This window comes from Macaca nemestrina, chromosome 17, assembly GCF_043159975.1.
Source record: "Macaca nemestrina isolate mMacNem1 chromosome 17, mMacNem.hap1, whole genome shotgun sequence".
Lineage (NCBI taxonomy): Eukaryota > Metazoa > Chordata > Mammalia > Primates > Cercopithecidae > Macaca > Macaca nemestrina.
Window position 1 is genome coordinate 59,947,549 of NC_092141.1, and position 19,425 is coordinate 59,966,973.

The following is a 19,425-nucleotide window of genomic DNA, read 5'->3' on the forward strand; positions in this document are numbered from 1 at the left end:
CTAGATTGAGAATCCTACAGATATTCAAGCAACAAATATTTATCTGTGCAGCGACTATGGGCCAAGGCCTATGCTAGGCACTGGGGATTCTATGGGAACAAAGCTACTGTGATCCCTGTCCTCTCGAAGCTGACAGGAGAAAGACATTAATGAATCACCCAGGAGAAATGCAAGGTGCTGTGGAGCTGTGTAATGTGGGAGCTCCTAATCTTGGGGTTGGGAGGGATGGGGAGAGCAGGACAGGCTTCCTTGTAGCTCAGCCCTGAGCTCAGTGAAGAGCCATGGATGGGCTGGGAAGTACCCTGGGCAGAGGCTATAGCACGTGCAAAGGGCCCGTGGTTTTCTTTTGAAACTAGGAAAGAGGTTGGGCACGGTGGCTCACGCTTGTAATACCAGCAGTTTGGGAGGCCGAGGTGGGTGGATCACTTGAGGTCAGGAGTTTGAGACCTGCCTGGCCAACATGATAAAACCCTGTCTCTACTAAAAATACAGAAATTAGCCAGGCATGGTCATGGGTGCCTGTAATCCCAGCTACTCGAGAGGCTGAGGCAGGAGAATCGCTTGAACCCGGGAGGCGGATTTTGCAGTGAGCCGAGATCGTGCCACTGCACTCCAGCCTGGTCAATAGAGCGACAGTCAGTCTCAAAAAATAAAATAAAATAAAATTGGAAAGAAGGCGTGTGTGGTTAAAGGGCAGAGCGAGGGAGACTGGGACACAGACATGGTTAGAGAATTAACACGAAGCAGGCAGAGACCAACAGAAATCAAATTACCTTGTTCTCTTTTTTTTTTTTTTTTTTTTTTTTTTGAGACGGAGTCTCGCTCTGTCGCCCAGTCTGGAGTGCAGTGGCTGGATCTCAGCTCACTGCAAGCTCCGCCTCCTGGGTTTACGCCATTCTCCTGCCTCAGCCTCCCGACCTTGTTCTCTTTAATGTGACATTTGCAAAGACAGAAGAAACCAGAGAGGCAGATTTCAAGTCTCTGAATAGTTATTACACAGAAGGAGGCTGTCTCAGAAACGAAATGAGGGGAACTCCTCCAGCAAGTGGGACTGGAGTCAGATAGAAAGGACTTTCCAGCAGAGAGGGGTGTCTGTGGGACTGCTTTCTCTCCTTTACCTGTCGTGGGTATCTGCTGGGTGGCAGAAAGTGGGTTCGTTTGTTTATTCACTTCTCTGTCCTGTTCCCCTTGCCATGTTCCCCCCATTATTGCTGCTAAGTGAGGAGGACAGTGGACAGCTCTGTCAAGGTAAGTCTGTTGTAGGGAGAGGGGCCTGGGATTGGGGAAGGCAGGGAAGGAGGGATGTAGATGGGGTATCATCTCTAAGCTGCCAAGGGCAGGTGGAGGGGTGAGAGGAGAGGACCGCCCACAGCAACCAATAACAAGAAGTGGATGGGACAAGCCAGGTGCAGTGGCTCACGCCTATAATCCCAGCACTTTGGGAGGCCAAGGCGGGCGGATCACTTAAGGTCAGGAGTTAGAGACCAGCCTGGCCAACATGGTGAAACCCCATCTCTACTAAAAATACAAAAATTAGCTGGGCATGATGGTGGACGCCTGTAATCCCAGCTACTCAGGAAGGTGAGGCATGAGAATTGCTTGAACCCGGGAGGCAGAGATTGCAGTGAGCCAAGGTTGCGCCATTGCACTCCAGCCTGGGAGACAGAGTGAGATTCTGTCTCTAAAAAAAAAGAAAAGGATGAGACAGGACAGAATTCCCTTGGTGGGCACAGCAGATCTGCCAGTTGTTCTTCCCTGACACTTGTTTGGGAAGGGCTGTTTGCTTGCCAGGTCTCTTCTCTAGACTATAAGCTTCTGAGGCCAGGCAAGGTGGCTCACACCTGTAATCTCAGCACTTTGGGAGGCCAAGGTAGGAGGATCACTTGAGCCCGGGAGTTCAAGATCATCCTAGGCAACATGGTGAAACCCCATCTCTACAAAAAATCCAAACAAATTTTTGTCAGACATAGTGACGCACACCTGTAGTCCCAGCTACTCGGGAGGCCGAGGTGTGAGAATAGCTTGAGTCTTTCAAGGCTGCAGTGAGCCATGACTGCACGCACCTCTGAACTCAAGCCTGGGCAACAGAGTGAGATCCTGTCCAAAAAAAAAAAAAAAGAAAAAAAACAGGCTTCCAGAGGGCAGGATCTATGTCTTGTTCAATATCATTATCTCCCAGGGCTGGATGCAGTTAACTTCATTATATTCATTGAATGAATGAGAGCACAAACAAATGAATGCCATGTTGTAGGGATGCCTGGGAGAGCAGGAGAATATAGATTGTCCACCGCTATCTGCAGGATCTGGCTCTAAAGATCTGATCCTTGGCTGGGTGCGGTAGCTCACACCTGTAATCTCAGTACTTTGGGAGGCCGAGGTGGGCGGATCACTTGAGGTCAGGAGTTTGGGACAAGCCTGGCCAACATGGTGAAATCCCCTCTCTACTAAAAATAAAAAAACTAGCTAGGCGTGCTGGCAGGCGCCTGTAATCCTAGCTACTCAGGAGGCTGAGGCCGGAGAATCGCTTGAGTCCAGGAGGCAGAGGTTGCAGTGAGCCAAGATCATGCCACTGCTCTCCAGCCTGGGGGACAAGAGCGAGACTCCATCTCAAAAAAAAAAAAAAAAAAAGAAAAAAAGATCTAAGCCTTGATCTATATCACTGCCAGCATCTTCCCAGGATGGGGTGGGGTGGGGTAGCCCATTTAGAGCAATTAAAGGTCAATTCAAAACTCAGGTTTAGCAGGCTAGCCAGAGCCACAGGGGGATATGTGAGCCAGTTACTAGACTTTGGAGGACCGATTCACAGCCCGAGTTTGGAAAATAAAACTAAGCCTTTCTCTAGAGGGAAGCGGGTGGGAGGCAGACGTGGGGAATGCCCGAGTGCCACAGGGAAAGCAGACAGGTTTCTGCGCGTTTGAGTGAACTCAAGGACTCAGGCCGGAATATTTCAAAAGTGTTTATTACCGAGCCGTCCTTGGGCTAGGGACCCAGGCGACCAGGCAGGCTGCCTGTGCAGAGGGGGGAGCAGAGATGTTTCTGCCCCCAGCTCCTCCTGTACTGCCTGAGATCCCACTAGCCCGTCCTTGCTCTGGCCCTGTCCTTTGGACCTCTTCCGGGGCTGTGAGGAGAGAGAAGCCTGGGGCTAGCTCTGGTTTAGAAATGAAGGTTCTTGGAGGCAGTTTCACCTCTAGTATGCTGTGGAGCAGGGGAAGCCAACCAGGACTCCCTCTCTAGTCTCTTTACATCACAGAGGATCCTCAAAACCAGTCAGATCTTGACAAGCTTCTGCCCAAGTAGGGAGATGAGGTCCAAAGGGGAGCAACTTGTCTATGGCTGGGCGCGGTGGCTCATGCCGGTAATCCCAGCACTTTGGGAGGCCGAGTCAGGCGGATCACCTGAGTTCAGGGGTTCAAGACCAGCCTGGCCAACATGGTGAAACCTCGTCTCTACAAAAAATATATATATATACAAAAATAACTGGGTGTGGTGGTACACCCCTGTAATCCCAGCTACTCAGGAGGCTGAGACATAAGAATGGCTTGAACCTGGGAGGCGGAGGTTGTAGTGAGCCAGGATCACGCCACTCCACTCCAGCCTGGGTGATAGAATGAGAACTCTAAATAAATAAATAAATAAATAAATAAAACAAAAGAGAGCTTGTTTCAAGTCACGCAAGTTCAAACTCAGCTATCCTGATTGCAAGTCAGACTGTTCTCTAAGCCACAACTCAAGGAATTCTCAACCTTAGTCGGTCAAAAGGTGCGATCCCTAAAGAAAATACTTAATTTAAGAACACAAGCCTTTCTCCTTCCTTTCCCCCAGGGCATCACCTTGCCTCGCAGGAGGCAGGAACACTTTCTTTAGGGCAGGTCTTGTGATGTTTTGCTTAAGAATGCAGTTTCTTAGCTGAATGCCTTGGTTCAAATCTGGCTTCAGCCACCTCTTGGCTCTGTGACCTTGGGCCAATTACATACATCCTGTTCCTCCTGTTTCTCATCTGTAAAATGGGAGAATGAGTAGATTACAGGGCTGATGTGAGAATGAATGAAGTAAGTGGAGCCTCTTAGTGCTGAGCATGCAGTACGTACTTTTTGTTGTCTTGGAAAGGAACCGTGGAGCCAGGAAAGGGGTCTAGTCAGCCCTGGTCACTAACCTCCAGCACAAGGCTGTAGTCGCAGAATGCCCTGCAGCACATCTCACAGAATTGCCAGCACGAGGACACCCTCGGTGGCCTCTTCCTCCTAAGCCCACCCTCATCAGTCCTCAGATCACTGAGGGCCCTGTCCTTTTGCTTTCTGGGGGCAGATAGAACAGTGCAGACCTGCACCATCCAGCCTGACCACCACTTGCTACATACACAGAGCTCTTGGGCAAGATGCTTTCTTTGTTTTTTGTTTGTTTGTTTGTTTTGTTTTTGTCTTTCAGCTTTTATTTTAGATTCCAGAGATACACATGCAGATTATAAAGGTATACAGGGAGCCGAGATCACCCCACTGCACTCCAGCCTGGCAACAGAGCGAGGACTCCATCTCAAAAACAACAACAAACAACAACACAAAGCTATATTGTGTTATGCTGAGGTTTGGCGTATGACTAAACCTGTCACTCAGGAAGTGAGCACACAGTACCCAATACATGGGTTTTCAACCTTGGCCCCTCCTCCCCGCTCCCCACAAGGGGCTTTCTTAATGCCCCAGAGCTTCTGCTTTTTTCATGTGTGAAGATGGGAATGCTGCGCGAAACCCCATTTCCAGGGTAGTGGGGGGATCATGTGCCTGGCACCTAGTCCATTCTCAAAACTCGTTCATCCTTTCCAGGTGGAGTGTGCGGGTTGAACTCATGCCCATTGGCCCCTCCCTCTCACCTTTGCATCTCCCACCACCAGGAAGGAGGCCTATTAGAGAGCACGAGGCCACATTCTTGGACTCTTGGCCTCTTCGGCTCTAGGGCTGAAACCTTGGGCAAGTGACACACCCTCTTTGTGAAGACCAGGTGGACTGAGCTGTCCCTGGCAGCCTGAGTCAGGGTTCACCAGGAACTCAAGTGAGCCCTATTGAAACCACCTTTGCAAAAATCGTAACTGAGAAAATTATGATAGTAAAAGATATCAGACCTAATTGACCCCATCTTGTTTCTAACCTCTAAACTGTCCATTCCTAAGCGTAGGCCGAACTAGCTTTGGAAAGAAACTTAGGGTATAGTTTATATAATAGCCCTTCCCAAAAGGCTAAACTGTTCTGGTAAAACTAATGAGAGGCCACCAGTCACCAAGTCAAGATGAAAGGGGCTGGAATTCTAAATATTACCAGCCATTATTCCAGAGGTTATAAGATTTGCAACTTCCCTAAATTACTCTCGAAGGTAACATCACTATTGTGAACCTAAGATCGGCCTTTTGAGATGTCTTTTCAGGTTTTTGCATTTCTAACAACCAGAGGGCCCCATCCGGACCTGCCAACCAGTTCTGTGGCCCCCACCCAGGAACTGACTCAGCAGAAGAGAACAACTTCCACTCCCCGTGAGTTCATCCCTGCGCGAACCAATCAGAACTCCCGATTCACTGGTCCCTACCCACCAAATTATCCTGAAAAATTCTGATCCCCAGTGTTCGGGGAGAAGGACTTGAGTAATAATAAAAGAGTTTTGAGGAAGACTGATTTGAGTAATAATAAAACTCCAATCTCCGGCACAGCTGGCTCTGCATGAATTACTCTTTCTCTATTATAATTACCCTGTCTTGATAAATCGGCTATCCTAGGCAGCGGACAAGGCAAACCCCTTGGGCGGTTACACTGTCACCTAAGATGACTCCTGTTCACTAGCTCTGCCAGGTTGGCTGACTTGAGTCCTAAGGTGAAACTCACACGAGGAGAAGAGGATCTGCAGCCCATGTGCTGGGCAGAGGTCTTAACTGAATGGGGGATGGGTTTCCCATTCCCTTTCTATCCCTATGTTTAGGTACATGACTGATCATCCAACTCACTGGTACAAGGAAAACGGAAAGTAAAGAGAGCTGAAAAGGGCCGGGCGTGGTGGCTCACGCCTATAATCCCAGCACTTTGGGAGGCTGAAGTGGGTGGATCACGAGGTCAGGAGATCGAGACCATCCTGGCTAACATGGTGAAACCCCGTCTCTACTAAAAAATACAAAAAAATTAGCCAGGTGTGGTGGCGGGCGCCTGTAGTCCCAGCTGCTCGGGAGGCTGAGGCAGGAGAATGGCATGAACCCGGGAGGCGGAGCTTGCAGTGAGCTGAGATCCGGCCACTGCACTCCAGCCTGGGTGACAGAGCGAGACCCCGTCTCAAAAAAAAAAAAAAAAAAAGGTGGGGACATACAAGGAGAGGATGTGAAGGAGGCTTTGAACTGGGGGAAAAGGTGGCAGTGAGGTGTGGCTGTAGCCCAGGAATAGTCAGGAAAGCAGATAATTTAGTTAAAATGTCTTGACCTAATAAGGGAGCTGGGCAGGTGGGGATAACTAAAAAGGAGTGCTTAAAAGAGTATTGTCTAAGTTGGCACCACAGTTGGGGAGTTTTAAGAGGTTTAGAGCCTGGCCGTCAATACCCACAACAGTTATGGAGGCAAAGGAAAAAGGACTTTGAAAAGAAGGTAATGGAGTGGGTAGCCTCTGTATTAATTAAGAAGGGGATGGACCCTCTACTGTAAGAGCTACCCAAAGCGTCTGTGATGGTCCAGGAGGCTTCAGAGGCGATCGGGCAGTGTCAGTCTTCAGCTGCTAAGCCGAGAAGATCTGGGAAGGAATCAGTCAGAGCCTTGGGCCAGCTGGACAGTCCAATTTCCAGTGAGGTCCTGCACAGATGCGACACGGCTTAGGAGGAATCCCGGGCTGCGGGCATTCCTTGGCCCAGTGGTCAGATTTCTGGCACTTGAAGCAAGATCCTGCGGGAGGAGGTCCTGAAGGAACACCTGGCCACTGTGGTTCAGGCATTTTGAAGTTCTTGTGTGCTGGAGATGTGGCTGGGGTTTCTCTCACAGTGGAGGCAAGTAATTGCAACTCAGAAATACGCTGCCTCTACTCTATTATTGTACACCTTGAAGGCAAGGTTAATTGAGTTCTGTTGTGGGGTTTGAGGGCTGGAAATTAATTTTTGGAGTTTTTTCTAATGTCAGGAGTTGACTGGGTGATAAAATGCATATTAAGAATAAGACAGCCTTCTGGCCCCTCTGGGTCTACGGCGGTAAAGTGTCTAAGGGTTGTTGCCAAATGGGCCATGAACTGGGCTGGGTTCTTTACCTTGGGTAGCTTTGTTTGTCATAATTAACAGCTTTGTAAGATGCCTTTTTAAGCCCTTCAACTAGGCAGGAAACCATGTAATCTCGCCTAGGTATACCTGGGGAATCGGCCTGATAGTTCTTTTTTGGGACCAAATGTCTCACGCATCCACGTGAGAGACCCCCAAACAGGCTTTGTGTGATCAACAAGGCTGTTTATTTTACCAAGGTGCAGGTGGGCTGAGTCCGAAAAAGGAGTCAGCAAGGGTGGTGAGATTATCATGAGTTCTTGTAGGTTTAGGGGCATGGGGTGGATCTCACAAAGTACATTCTCAAGGGTGGGGAGAATTTGGGGAGAATTACAAAGAAGCTTCTTAAGGGTGGGGGAGATTATAAAGAACATTGATCAGTTAGGGTGGGGTAGAAACAAATCACAATGGAATGGAATGTCATCAGTTAAGCTATTTTCACTTCTGTGGATCTTCAGTTGCTTCAGGCCATCTGGATGTCTTCGTGCAGGTCACTGGGATATGATGGCTTAGCTTGGGCTCAGAGGCCTGACTGCATGATCTCTGCTCACTGCAACCTTCGCCTCCCAGGTTCAAGCAATTTCTGCCTCAGCCTCCCAAATAGCTGAGATTATAGGTGCACACCACCACACCCAGTTAATTTTTGTATTTTTTTTTTTTTTTTTTTTTGAGGCGGAGTCTTCACTCTGTAGCCCGGGCTGGAGTGCAGTGGCACCATCTCGGCTCACTGCAAGCTCCGCCTCCCAGGTTCGCGCCATTCTCCTGCCTCAGCCTCCCAAGTAGCTGGGACTACAGGCGCCCGCCACCGCGCCCGGCTAATTTTTTGTATTTTAGTAGAGACGGGGTTTCACCGTGTTAGCCAGGATGGTCTCGATCTCCTGACCTCGTGATCTGCCCGCCTCGGCCTCCCAAAGTGCAGGGATTACAGGCGTGAGCCACCGCGCCCGGCCAATTTTTGTATTTTTAATAGAGACAAGGTTTCACCATGTTGGCCAGGCTGGTCTTGAACTCTTGACCTCGAGATCCGCCCACCTTGGCTTCCCAAAGTGCTGGAATTATAGGCATGAGCCACCGCGTCCGGCTGGCTTTTAAAAGGAGCTTCTACAGCTTTTTTTTTTCTTTTTTTTTTTTTTGAGACGGAGTCTTGCTCTGTCACCCAGGCTGGAGTGCAGTGGCCGGATCTCAGCTCACTGCAAGCTCCGCCTCCAGGGTTTACACCATTCTCCTGCCTCAGCCTCCCGAGTAACTGGGACTACAGGCGCCTGCCACATCACCCGGCTAGTTTTTTTGTATTTTTTTAGTAGAGACGGGGTTTCACCGTGTTAGCCAGGATGGTCTCGATCTCCTGACCTCGTGATCCACCCGTCTCGGCCTCCCAAAGTGCTGGGATTACAGGCTTGAGCCACCGCGCCCGGGCTTCTACAGCTTTTTCACAAAGGTGGTTTGTAGGTAGCACTCACGAGCTTTGGCACTCCCACCACCTGACTGAAGGCAGAACTCAGCCAGGCAGTAAAAACTTGAAACCACCAGTGGCCACAGGAAGTCATCTGCCTACCCTCCCTAACCCCATCAGTGAATTAGGAAACCAGGTTGAAACTGCTGCTAATTGCCTCAAAAGGTTAGGATTGGAATCAGTTGCCTCCAGGGCACTTGTGTGACCTTGAAAAAATCCTTTTATTTCTGAGTCTCAATTTCTTTATAAAATGGGGATGGATAGGCTGGGCGTGGTGGCTCATGCCTGTAATCCCAGCACTTTGGGAGGCCGAGGTGGGTGGATCACCTGAGGTTGGGAGTTTGAGACCACCCTGACCAACATGGAGAAACCCTGTCTCTACTAAAAATACGAAATTAACTGCGTATGGTGTCACATGCCTGTAATCCCAGCTACCAGGAGGCTGAGGCAGGAGAATCATTTGAACCCAGGAGGCGGAGGTCGTGGTGAGCCGGAGATTGCGCCATTGCACTCCAGCCTGGGCAACAAGAGTGAAACTCCGTCTCAAAAAAAAAAAAAAAAAAGGGATGGATAGGGCTGGGCATGATGGCTCACACCTGTCATCCCAACATCCCAACACTTTGGGAGGCCGAGGAGAGTTGATCACCTGAGGTCAGGAGTTTGAGACCAGCCTGGCAAACATGGTAAAACGCCGTCTCTACTAAAAACACAAAAATTAGCTGGGCATGGGGGCAGGTACCCATAATCCCAGCTGCTTGGGAGGCTGAGGCAGAAGAATCGCTTGAACCCAGGAGGCAGAGGTTGCAGTGAGCCGAGATCACACCACTGCACTCCAGCCTGGGTGACACAGCGAGACTGTTTCTCAAAAATAAAATAAAATAAAATAAAATAAAATAAAATAAAATAAAATAAAATGAAATGGAATAACACTGGAACAATCTGTTACTGTGAAGACAAAGCGAAGGAACACAAATGGAGTACTAACCTGGAGCTAAACACAGCAGGGGACTTGTTTCATTCAACATCTTCTTTTTTTTTTTTTTTTTGAGATGGAGTGTTGCTCTGTCGTCTCGGCTGGAGTGCAGTGGCATGATTTTGGCTCACTGCAACCTCTGCCTCCCGGGTTCAAGTGATTCTCCTGCCTCAGCCTCCCGAGTACCGAGTAGCTGGGATTATGAGTGCATGCCACCATGCCTGGCTTTTTTTTTTTTTTTTTTTTTGTATTTTTAGTAGCGATGGGGTTTCATCATGTTGGCCAGGCTGGTCCCAAACTCCTAATCTCTAATGATCCACCTGCTTCAGCCTCCCAAAGTGCTGAGATTACAGGCATAAGCCACTGCACCTGGCCTCACTCAACAAACATCCAGGGCCCACTGTGTACCAGCCAGGCTGTCTATGCTAGGGGATGGGGGTATATCAATAAGACAAACATGGTCCTCACGTTGCTTACAGGAGAGGAGGGATGACAGACAATGAGAGGGACAGTATGGGGTGACGCATAAGGCAACCAGGTTGATACCCCAGCCCTACCACCTGGGTGACCCCAGACAAGCTCATTTTTGTTGTTGTTGTTGTTGTTGTTGTTTTGTTTTGTTTTGAGACAGGGTCTCACTCTTTCACCTAGGCTAGAGTGTGGTGGTGTGATCACAGTTTACTGCAGCCTTGACCTCCCAGGCTCAAGCAATCCTCCCACCTCAGCCTCCCAAGTAGAGCTGGGACTACAGGTGCATGCCACAATGCCTAGCTAATTTCTTCTTAATTTTTTGTAGAGATGGGGTCTCCCTATTTTGTCCAGGCTGGTCTCGAACTCCGAGGCTCAAGCGACCCTCCCACCTTGGCCTTCCAAAGTGCATTCTCCCCACCTACACACCCCTTTGTGACCCAATGGAGTCAGGTGTGTCCGGGTTTGAACGGCTAGGCAAATAATTTATCGAGTGTTGTGAACATTCAGCCATAAACGCAGCGACCTAACCCGAACGCCCAATTCATCGTATGTTCTCAGTAAATACCAGTTTCACGTCTTTCCTCTCTAAACACAATCTTTTCTCCTTCTCCTCACTAGCAGGCTGGGAGGGCCAAAAGGAGGAGATTAGGATTGGGGAGAAACTGACTCTTAGGCAGCAGGGGAGAAAGTGTGTTTTTTATTTATAGTGCCATTTGCAAAAGGGGCAAACTGTCTGTCACCACCCCCTCCACCAACTTTACGGGCGGTGGAGGGGGAGTCACTCCTCCCGTTACCCCCCGCAACCCTCAGTAACCTATAACCTGGGGAAAGGGTCCCGAGAGCCGGGCCGGGACGCTGCGCCGCTGGGTTTAGGACCCGAGAGCGGAATGGGCAGGAGGTGGAGGTGCACTTCTGCAAATCTCAGGAACCGGAGCCCTGGAGGCGGCGGATGAGAAAGTCCGCAGCCCTGGCAATTTGGGGTGTGTGGGCAGGGATTTAGCGTATGTCCACAGCCGCTCTAGTGAGGGTGCCCCCACCCACGCTCCTCGGAAGGGCAGCGCTCCATCGCCACCCTGCTACCCTTTCCCCAAGCGCCCAATCCCACCTTGGCCGGCGCTCCGGGAGCCTCCGGGGGCGAAGGGAGGCGTGGCCTCGGGCGGCCCGCCCCTTTGATGTGCGCCGGCGCCTCTGTGATTGGACAGTCGCTTGTGACGTGTGGGGACTGCGGTGGGCTCCGCTGCTGCAGCAGCCGCAGCGCCGGCCGCGGCTCCGGCTCCGGCTCCGGCTCCCGGGCATTTAAAGGGGACGCGGCGGCTGCCCGGGGGGATGGGGGGCAAGTGGAGGGGACGGCTCAGACGCACATCGTCCTCAGTCCCTCGGGACTGGAGGGACTCGTGAGCCGGAGCCCAGAAATCCGGGGGTGGATAAGACACCGCGTCCCCTCCAATTCCCGTAAGCACCCCTTGCTCCATCCGGCGCCCCAATACCTCAGCTAGCCCCCTTCCCCACTTCTTACACACCAAACTCAGCCGGGACAGACCTCTGCCGCCGCCGCCCCCACGTGAGTCCTGGGCTCCGGGAGATAGGGGAGGGCTGGGGTCCCGGCGCGGGGTGGGGGCTGTGGAGTTTGAAGGCGCTCCTTCACGCGCGTGGCAGTGGGGGAGTTCTGGAGCTCAGGAGTGAGTGCCCTTCTCTCTCCTACCCAGGAACATAGTGCTGGGGTATCCCTCCGTCCCCGACTCTGGCAAAGCCAAGGAATTGGTGTCCCCTTGCTCCCTGCCACCCACAATACCCCTCCCCAGCCGCGCACCCCCCGCCCGCATTGGAGCCCAGCGCCCGCCAGCTGGGGGTGCGCCAGAGTGCTGGCTTCCTAGTCACCTCTAAAAATATCTCTCCCCCAACCCTACCGGCAGCTGCCACCTCCCTGCCCCTGCCCCTGCCCCTAGGATCCCCTCCCAGATTGTCCTCCCAGCCAGGCAGTGCCCAGAGGTGACTGCTAGACCCAGACGCCTCACTGGCACCAGGGCGCAGGGCCACCACCGCCAGCTGGTCAGGACCGCAAGCTCTCAGCCCACGAGAGTCTCCAGGGCCAAGGGAGGAGCTCCAGCTGCAATATTCCCAAAAGGCGCCAGAGACTCCTGAGTTCTCGGTTCCGATGCTGTGTGACCCCCAGGATGTTAGCTTGACCTCTCTGGGCCTCTGTTTTTCCTATCTGCTGTTCAGGCGTGGTGAGCAAGGAAGATGGTCATGTTTGGGAGCACTGTCTGGGAGAGGGAGGGAATTCTAGCTTAGTTGTTGGATCTGATTTCTAGTGACTGATACAAGGAGACTTGTTTTTGGACAGAGAGGGCTTGTTACCGTGGTCTTTCTGGAGTCCTCGCCTCCCCATCCTCATTCTGAACATTTCCTGTGGAAAACTATGCCAAAACTTTTCTAGGAACTCCATCCACCCAGTAAGAAGGGAATTTCAAACTTAGGGCCTGTATCAGAGAGGGGCCTGTTTCCCTCCCACCCCCTTCCCACATATTTAATCTAAGAGCATTTGTGTGAAAGGCGGGAGAAGCAGGCAGGAATCTGACTCGGTGCAGAATTAAGGAGGTAGGCACTACTTTTAGGTGGGACTAGAATATGGACTCCCTGCAAGCCCCTAGAAACCCTTCTCCCTTCTCTAGCCTGTTAGAGAAGCTCAGATCCTGCCCCCTACTCTGAGGGACTCTGGTGACCACAAAAGGATTTGATGACTCAGAACAAAGGTGTCAGAGGTGAGAGACCTTTTGGAACATCACAGGAGCCAAAGTCCAACAGGGGAAGGGGTTCCTCTGACTCCTGTGGGGTGGGGACGAGGTGTCACGGCATGGTCTTCTCAGTTTTCAGGGGAAGAAACCCAAGATGCCTGACTTTCTGCCTTGGAGACTAAAAGAAACAAGGGCAACTCACCAAACAATAAGTGTTTAACTGAATCCCCTAGATACTATTATTAGCAGAAAAATGTAACTGTCTTTTATGATGACATATGAGGAATTTTGTGTGTGTGTGTGTGTGTTTTGGGGATGGGGTTACTCCCTCTGTCACCCAGGCTGGAGTGCAGTGGTACCATCACAGCTCACTGCAACCTCTGTCTCCTGGGTTCAAGTGATCCTCGTGCCTCAGCCTCCCAAGTATCTGGGACTATGGGCACAAGTCACCATTCCCAGCTCATTTTTGTTTTTAAAGAGACAGGATTTTGCCATGTCACCCAGTCTGGTCTCAAACTCCTGGACTTAAGTGATCTGCCTGTCTCGGCCTCCCAAAGTGTTGGGATTACAGGCTTAAGCCACCCTGCCTGGCTGAAAAAATGAGAAGTTTTGACCATAATTAATGGTCAATAGAATAGAAAAAAGGAAGGAAGGAAGGAAGGAAGGAAGGAAGGAAGGAGAGAAGGAAGGAAGGAAGGAAAAGAAAGAAAAAGAAGGAAAGAAGGAAGGAAGAAAGAAAAAGGAAAGAAAGAAAGGAAAGAAAGAGAGGAAGGAAGGAAGGAAGGAAGGAAGGAAGGAAGGAAGGAAGGAAGGAAGGAAGGAAGGAAGAGGGCAAAGTAATGAGACCCTTCTCTATGGGATGAAAGCTGGTCCCTGGGTAGCTGCTGGTGACCCCTTGGAATCTTTGTATCTGCCCCTTGCTTCTCCACGTGCTGCATGTGCCTGTCCTGTTTGCTTTTACAAGGGGAGTGGCATCCCTGACCTTTCTCTTATAAATCACCTGGCTGAGGTTGGACATGTGATATCAGCTGGGAATCTGGAAGGTTGGAAGTCCCTCCAGATAGGGACTGGGGACAGCTCCAACCCATGCCATTTCCTTGTCCCTCATGCAACCCTCCCCTTCTCTCCCACCTCCTCCTTAATCTCTCTTCTCTCCCATCCCTCACCCTCTCTTTGCCCACTGCTTCATTCAGCTTTGACCACCTCTCCCAATTCCTAGATTAGAAGTTCTTGGAAAAAACTGAGAGCCGCATTCCATCCCTGCAGAAGGATTTAACACATATGTGGTCCAGGTGTTGTGAGGGAGGGGGTGCTACAAGATGGATAGTGCTAGAGCCTGTGCCCTGCTCCTGGGATGTCCCTGTCTCTGTCCTGGGGCAATTGCTTCTCCCTCCTGGATAGTCAGGGGAGAGTGTCACCTTGACAGAGGGGTTTACAGTCACCATTGTCACCACCAGAGGGCAGCAGCCAGCCAGACCTTTGCTCCTCTCCAGGTCTTGTCTCCTGGCTCTCTGTATCTTTCCAAATCTTGTCCCAGCTGCCTCTGGTCTCACTCAACCCCAGGAGCACAGGTGGGAGAGTAGAGAGGCACTGGAAGTTGTAGGTGGTATCCTTTGCCGCTCTCTTAGTGAAGTCCCCAAGAGGTGAAACCCAGTCCCCAAAGCCACACCAAAGTCTAGCCGAGATTTCAACCTGACTCTCCTGTCTGACTACCGGACCCCTGACAGCACCAGGGAGGCCATTCCCAGATCACCTGTGAGACCTGACTAGGGGTCCCAGACCCCAGCTATGGTATAGTAAGCTTTGGTCATCTTCCTTTTTGAGGGCACGAGGAAGGCAAAGCTGCGGTCAAGCGTTCACGAAACAGTCTATGCCCCCTGTAAACAGTGTGGCTGGTTAGTTAACCTCTCTGAGCCCTTCTCATTGGCTGAATTTATGACTAATGAGTAGTGAGAGAATATGAGTAAAGGTGGTTTGTAAACTATGATGTGTCAAACACATTTAAGGGACAATGATGATACTAGAGAAAAAACACTGGACTCAGGCTCAGATGTGGGTTTGAGATCGGTCTGCCATTTACAGTGGGTGACTTTTTGGAAAGTCAGTTAACTTCTCTGGGTCTCCGATACCATCTGAAACCTCTCTAGAGTTGTAGGTGCTGGGCCTATTTGAGGGATTGTTTTTGCTAAGACCCTGGGAGTGCCTCCTGTGGCTCAGCAGAAGGACCAGGGCCAGGTGGATATTCCTAGTGGAAGCAAAGGCAGCTGACTGGGCACCCTCAAATGAACTTTTGTGGTTGTCAGGAACGTTTGACGACGGCTGGAGGCCAACAGAGTCCCTACAGGTGGTGCCCACGGTAATGCACCCACAATGAGTGGCTGTTTTCCAGTTTCTGGCCTCCGCTGCCTATCTAGGGTAAGTGGGTCCCTCTGGGGGGTCTCCTAGGATGAGGCCTCAGCCCCCAGTTTTCCATCACCTTTCCATAGGGCCTTGGGAGAGGCCCTATCCAGCCCATTTTAGGTTTACCCTCACCTCTACTGGAGCTTCATGATTTCCTAGAAGCTTCCATCCCAGGTGTGGGGTCCTGATGCTTTATATCTGCAATTTGAAGGATCCTGGGCCACTGAAATGCCCACTGGATGTTGATGAGACCATAGGGTGACTCTAGGGATGAGGTGGAAGGGACAGCTTGGTTAGGACAGCAGATAGTCCATCGAAATCCCAGCCCTGAAATGAGGAGCTTGGGCTTCTGTTTCACAAGGTGTGCCAGGCCATAAGCACCCCAGGAATATGAGAGAGGGGTTTAGGAAGAAACCAGAAAGAGGAACAATCCCATCTCAATTAACTGGGGTGGGAGCTGGGCGGGAGAAAAGCAGTGTGTGGGTATCTGGAAGCTGCACATCACCTGCTCACTGCCCCTCTGCGCCTCTCACACACTGGTAGGCAAAGGTGATGGAGACTTGCTGCTGAGGGCTCTTGCTGCCTCCATTGCTTGCCTTTCCTTGTGCCCTGACATGTCCCCTGTTGTCCTCTGTCCTCTCCCTTGCTGCCTACTACCCTCCCGTCCAACATGACTCTGGCCCAAGGTCTCCACTTCCTGGAACTCCCCTATCCCTACCCCTACTCTGTCTTCCTGTCCAGCAGTCTGTCTCCAAGATCCCCTAGCATGATTTCCTTTCAGCCCTCTCCTCCATACCCCTTAAGTCCCCACTACCTGGCCCTTCCCACTCCTCTGCCTTTTCAGCCACTGCTGCTCTCTCTCTTCTCCCTTACCTGTCTCCCAGGTATGTCGTGGCCTGGTGCGGGAGGCTCTTACCTCCCCAAGCCCCACTGCTTCTCCTGCTGCCCGCTTGCTTCGGACTCTGGCAGAAACCCCACCCGCTGACACGTTCCTCCTGGGGAATTGGCAAGTGATTAGTGATGAGCTGTCAGCACAGGGCCCTCAAACTCCCTGGAGAAGCTGTGCCCCATCCCTAGACCTCTGTCCAGTGCCATTGGGCTGGAAGCAGCTCCCAGAGAGCCATAGATTCCCCACAGCCCAAAAGTTGAATGGGGAAGCCGGTCCAGTTGGGTGGATGGGTGGTTTCCCTTGACTGCCTCAGGGAATGAGGAAGGGGAGAGTTCCCACCACCCTCTCTTGATCCACACGAACAACAGGGGCCACTGGAAGTCTCCAAAACAGTCCAGTCCAAACCTCCCCAAAGTGGTGATCCTCGGAAGCTGCTCTTCCCTTCTTTTAACCCTTGTTAAGCCCCATTGGTCCCTGATGAGAGTACCGAAAACAGGTGCCGGGAAGCCCTCTGGGCATAAACCCCGGTGCAGTTAAGTAAGAGGTGCCACTGGGGTAGTCAGGGAAGGCTGGGGATAGAGGTGGTGGCATTGGGTACTCCTCCCAGCTTAACCAGACTTGGGTCCTCCTCAGGTCTTGGATGTGCCAGCACCTCTGGCCGTGGCCCGCTAACCAGCCTCTCCCGGGCGGGCTCCTGCCGCGCCCCCTCTCGCTTGCTCCCTCCTCCTCCTCCTCCTGCTGCTCTCCCCCCTGCTCCCAGGACGGCGGGATGGCTGCGCAGGGCGCGCCGCGCTTCCTCCTGACCTTCGACTTCGACGAGACTATCGTGGACGAAAACAGCGACGATTCCATTGTGCGCGCCGCGCCAGGCCAGCGGCTCCCGGAGAGCCTGCGAGCCACCTACCGCGAGGGCTTTTACAACGAGTACATGCAGCGCGTCTTCAAGTACCTGGGCGAGCAGGGTGTGCGACCGCGGGACTTGCGTGCCATCTATGAAGCCATCCCTTTGTCGCCAGGCATGGGCGACCTGCTGCAGTTTGTGGCTAAACAGGGCGCCTGCTTCGAGGTGATTCTCATCTCCGATGCCAACACCTTTGGCGTGGAGAGCGCGCTGCGCGCCGCCGGCCACCACAGCCTGTTCCGCCGTATCCTCAGCAACCCATCGGGGCCGGATGCGCGGGGACTGCTGGCTCTGCGGCCGTTCCACACACACAGCTGCACGCGATGCCCCGCCAACATGTGCAAGCACAAGGTGCTCAGCGACTACCTGCGCGAGCGGGCCCACGATGGCGTGCACTTCGAGCGCCTCTTCTACGTGGGCGACGGCGCCAACGACTTCTGCCCCATGGGGCTGCTGGCGGGCGGCGACGTGGCCTTCCCACGCCGCGGCTACCCCATGCACCGCCTCATTCAGGAGGCCCAGAAGGCCGAGCCCAGCTCGTTCCGTGCCAGCGTGGTGCCCTGGGAAACGGCCGCCGACGTGCGCCTCCACCTGCAACAGGTGCTGAAGTCGTGCTGAGTCTGGCCGCCTGTAGGGGGGCACCCTGGCCAACGGCAGAGGGGGCGGGGAAGGGGGATTCGGGAAAGACAAAGTTAGTTTTACTACTCCCTTTTCCCTTTGGCTTTGCTATGTCCCTCCGGGAATTTCTGGAATCTCGTCTTTAGGGGCTTGGGGAAGGGGGCTCAGAGCCGTCCCTATCTATGCAGTTAACCCACCTCGGCTGCCTCCCCCGCTCCACTGCGCACGGTTGAGTTCTGGAGTCTGACCCATCGCGGGGTGGCGCGCAAACCTTGGAAGGCAGCAGTGTTTCCTGGTCCTACCAACTGGGAGGAAGGGGCTCCCTGGCAGGTGAGAGAAGGAACATCTCCCGCCGCTGTAACTGTTGCCTCGGGCTGCGTGACTGCCCCCCCTCCAGTCTGCTGTGGAGGGAACCCAGGATCCTGAAATTCTCCTGGCCACAAGGACTCCCCACGGACACAAGAGGGTCTCCACCTATGGCCCTAGGCCTTTGCGATCTTGCTTCACCCAACGCGACCCCACACTATTTCTGTGCTGTCTACACCCTCTTGCCTCCCGACCTCCGCACTCCCTTCTAGCACCCCCAACGGAAAAGCCAGAGGGAACAATCGCCTCCTGGTGGTGGTACGAGGTAGCGCACCGTCCGGCCCGGGTCCTGCCAGCCAATAACCTCGCAGCGTGTGACGGTGTCTCCTTGCACCCCAGCCTCATCTATGCAGCAAGAGACCAGGGACTTTACCAAAGTCACCCTTGCGGGCTGGGCCCTCCACGCATCCCCCTCCCCACCCCCATGGAACAGAAAGCCATGATGTTTTTAAGCAGAACCAGCGAAACCCAAGCCCCTCCTTCCTCTGGTGTTTTACAACTATAAAGGAGGTGAAGGGGGAAGAAATGACTGAGATCTCTGGCGCGTCAGTCTGAGTTGAGAGTGAGGTGCTCTAGGAGAGTCCCGCTTAAGTCAGGGAGATGGTTCCCACTCTTGGGCAAGTGCCCAGCCACATATGAACACATCACACACACAGCAAGCAATGGGCAAAAGAACAAGTTGCAGTCAATGGCTGCAGAGGGGTGTCTGGGGTCCAATGTGGGCTGCACTTTGTGGGTACTGAGGGAATGGGAAGATACTGCTTCTGGGGCAGCTGGTGGGTTGGAGGTTGGGGGCTGTAATTAGCAGCAGCCTTAGAATTGGGATGCCTTTCAATGCCTCCTGGCCCCTTATCTCCGTGGGGCAGTCACAGGACGTCATCCATTTTATTCAAAGTTGAGACTTGCAGCAGGAGACCCTGCCCTGCATGGAGTAGGGGTCCTCTGTTGACAAACTTCTTGGTTTCCAGCTCTTCCCCATCTGCAACAGGCCTCTGGGTAAGTTCTCTCTCCGCAGGACCCCTTCCCTCCACGATGGGAGGAGGGACAGAACACAGCTCACAGCCCAAGAGCTGGGCAGACCCAGTCCAGCCGTGACTGGAGCTGGTTTTGGCCTGGGGCTCATGAAACCCACTCAGTGCAGGCATCAGCTGCCCAGAGAGCCCTGGGCTGTCAGCAGCTGGGCTCCACATAGTTTCCGGGGAAGAATCCAGTCCCCTCTGAGCTGATGCCCTCGCACCAGCCATCGGAGTAGCGGTGAGTGACACAGATGACAGTGCCCTCAGAGAAGGAAAGCTCATTGTCCTTCTGGCCGATGTATGGGTACAGTGTCACCACTGCAGGGCAAGAGAAGAGGGTGCT

General features: G+C 52.6%; 2 protein-coding genes across 8 annotated transcripts in view; one reads left to right on the plus strand and one right to left on the minus strand.

The window, feature by feature from the left end:
• Positions 1-12,913: 12,913 nt before the first annotated feature.
• Positions 12,914-19,425, minus strand: part of LOC105472340 (ABI family member 3) — a 35,386-nt gene continuing 28,874 nt past the window's right edge. For 4 of the 5 annotated variants that reach the window (XM_071082984.1, XM_011725494.3, XM_071082983.1 and 1 more), the window contains one exon: positions 18,727-19,400. In XM_071082984.1, coding sequence (XP_070939085.1) covers positions 19,237-19,400 — 164 coding nt within the window. In that variant the 3' untranslated portion in view covers positions 18,727-19,236. Of the gene's footprint in view, positions 13,071-15,424; positions 15,557-16,165; positions 19,401-19,425 lie in introns of those variants that run through there. The other variant, XR_011615775.1, reaches the window with a different exon arrangement.
• On the plus strand, positions 15,191-18,592 carry LOC105472339 (phosphoethanolamine/phosphocholine phosphatase 1). 3 transcript variants are annotated; one of them, XM_071082985.1, is made up of 4 exons: positions 15,196-15,307; positions 16,177-16,298; positions 16,815-17,682; positions 17,889-18,592. In XM_071082985.1, exons 1-4 carry the CDS (start codon positions 15,263-15,265, stop codon positions 17,931-17,933), a joined length of 1,080 nt encoding a protein of 359 aa, XP_070939086.1. In that variant the 5' UTR covers positions 15,196-15,262; the 3' UTR covers positions 17,934-18,592. The 3 variants fall into 3 exon arrangements, with proteins under 3 accessions (XP_011723794.1, XP_070939086.1, XP_011723788.1); XM_011725486.3 differs by having other exon boundaries at positions 16,815-18,592; XM_011725492.3 differs by lacking the exon at positions 16,177-16,298 and having other exon boundaries at positions 15,191-15,307; positions 16,942-18,592.

Excerpts from the sequence above, each read along its gene's own strand:
- LOC105472339 (XM_071082985.1), top strand. The coding sequence starts at position 15,263 with ATGAGTGGCTGTTTTCCAGTTTCTGGCCTCCGCTGCCTATCTAGG. Across the intron at positions 15,308-16,176 it reads GCCTCCGCTGCCTATCTAGG|GTATGTCGTGGCCTGGTGCG; the intron begins GTAAGTGGGTCC and ends CCTGTCTCCCAG. Across the intron at positions 17,683-17,888 it reads TGCGCCTCCACCTGCAACAG|TTAACCCACCTCGGCTGCCT; the intron begins GTGCTGAAGTCG and ends CTATCTATGCAG.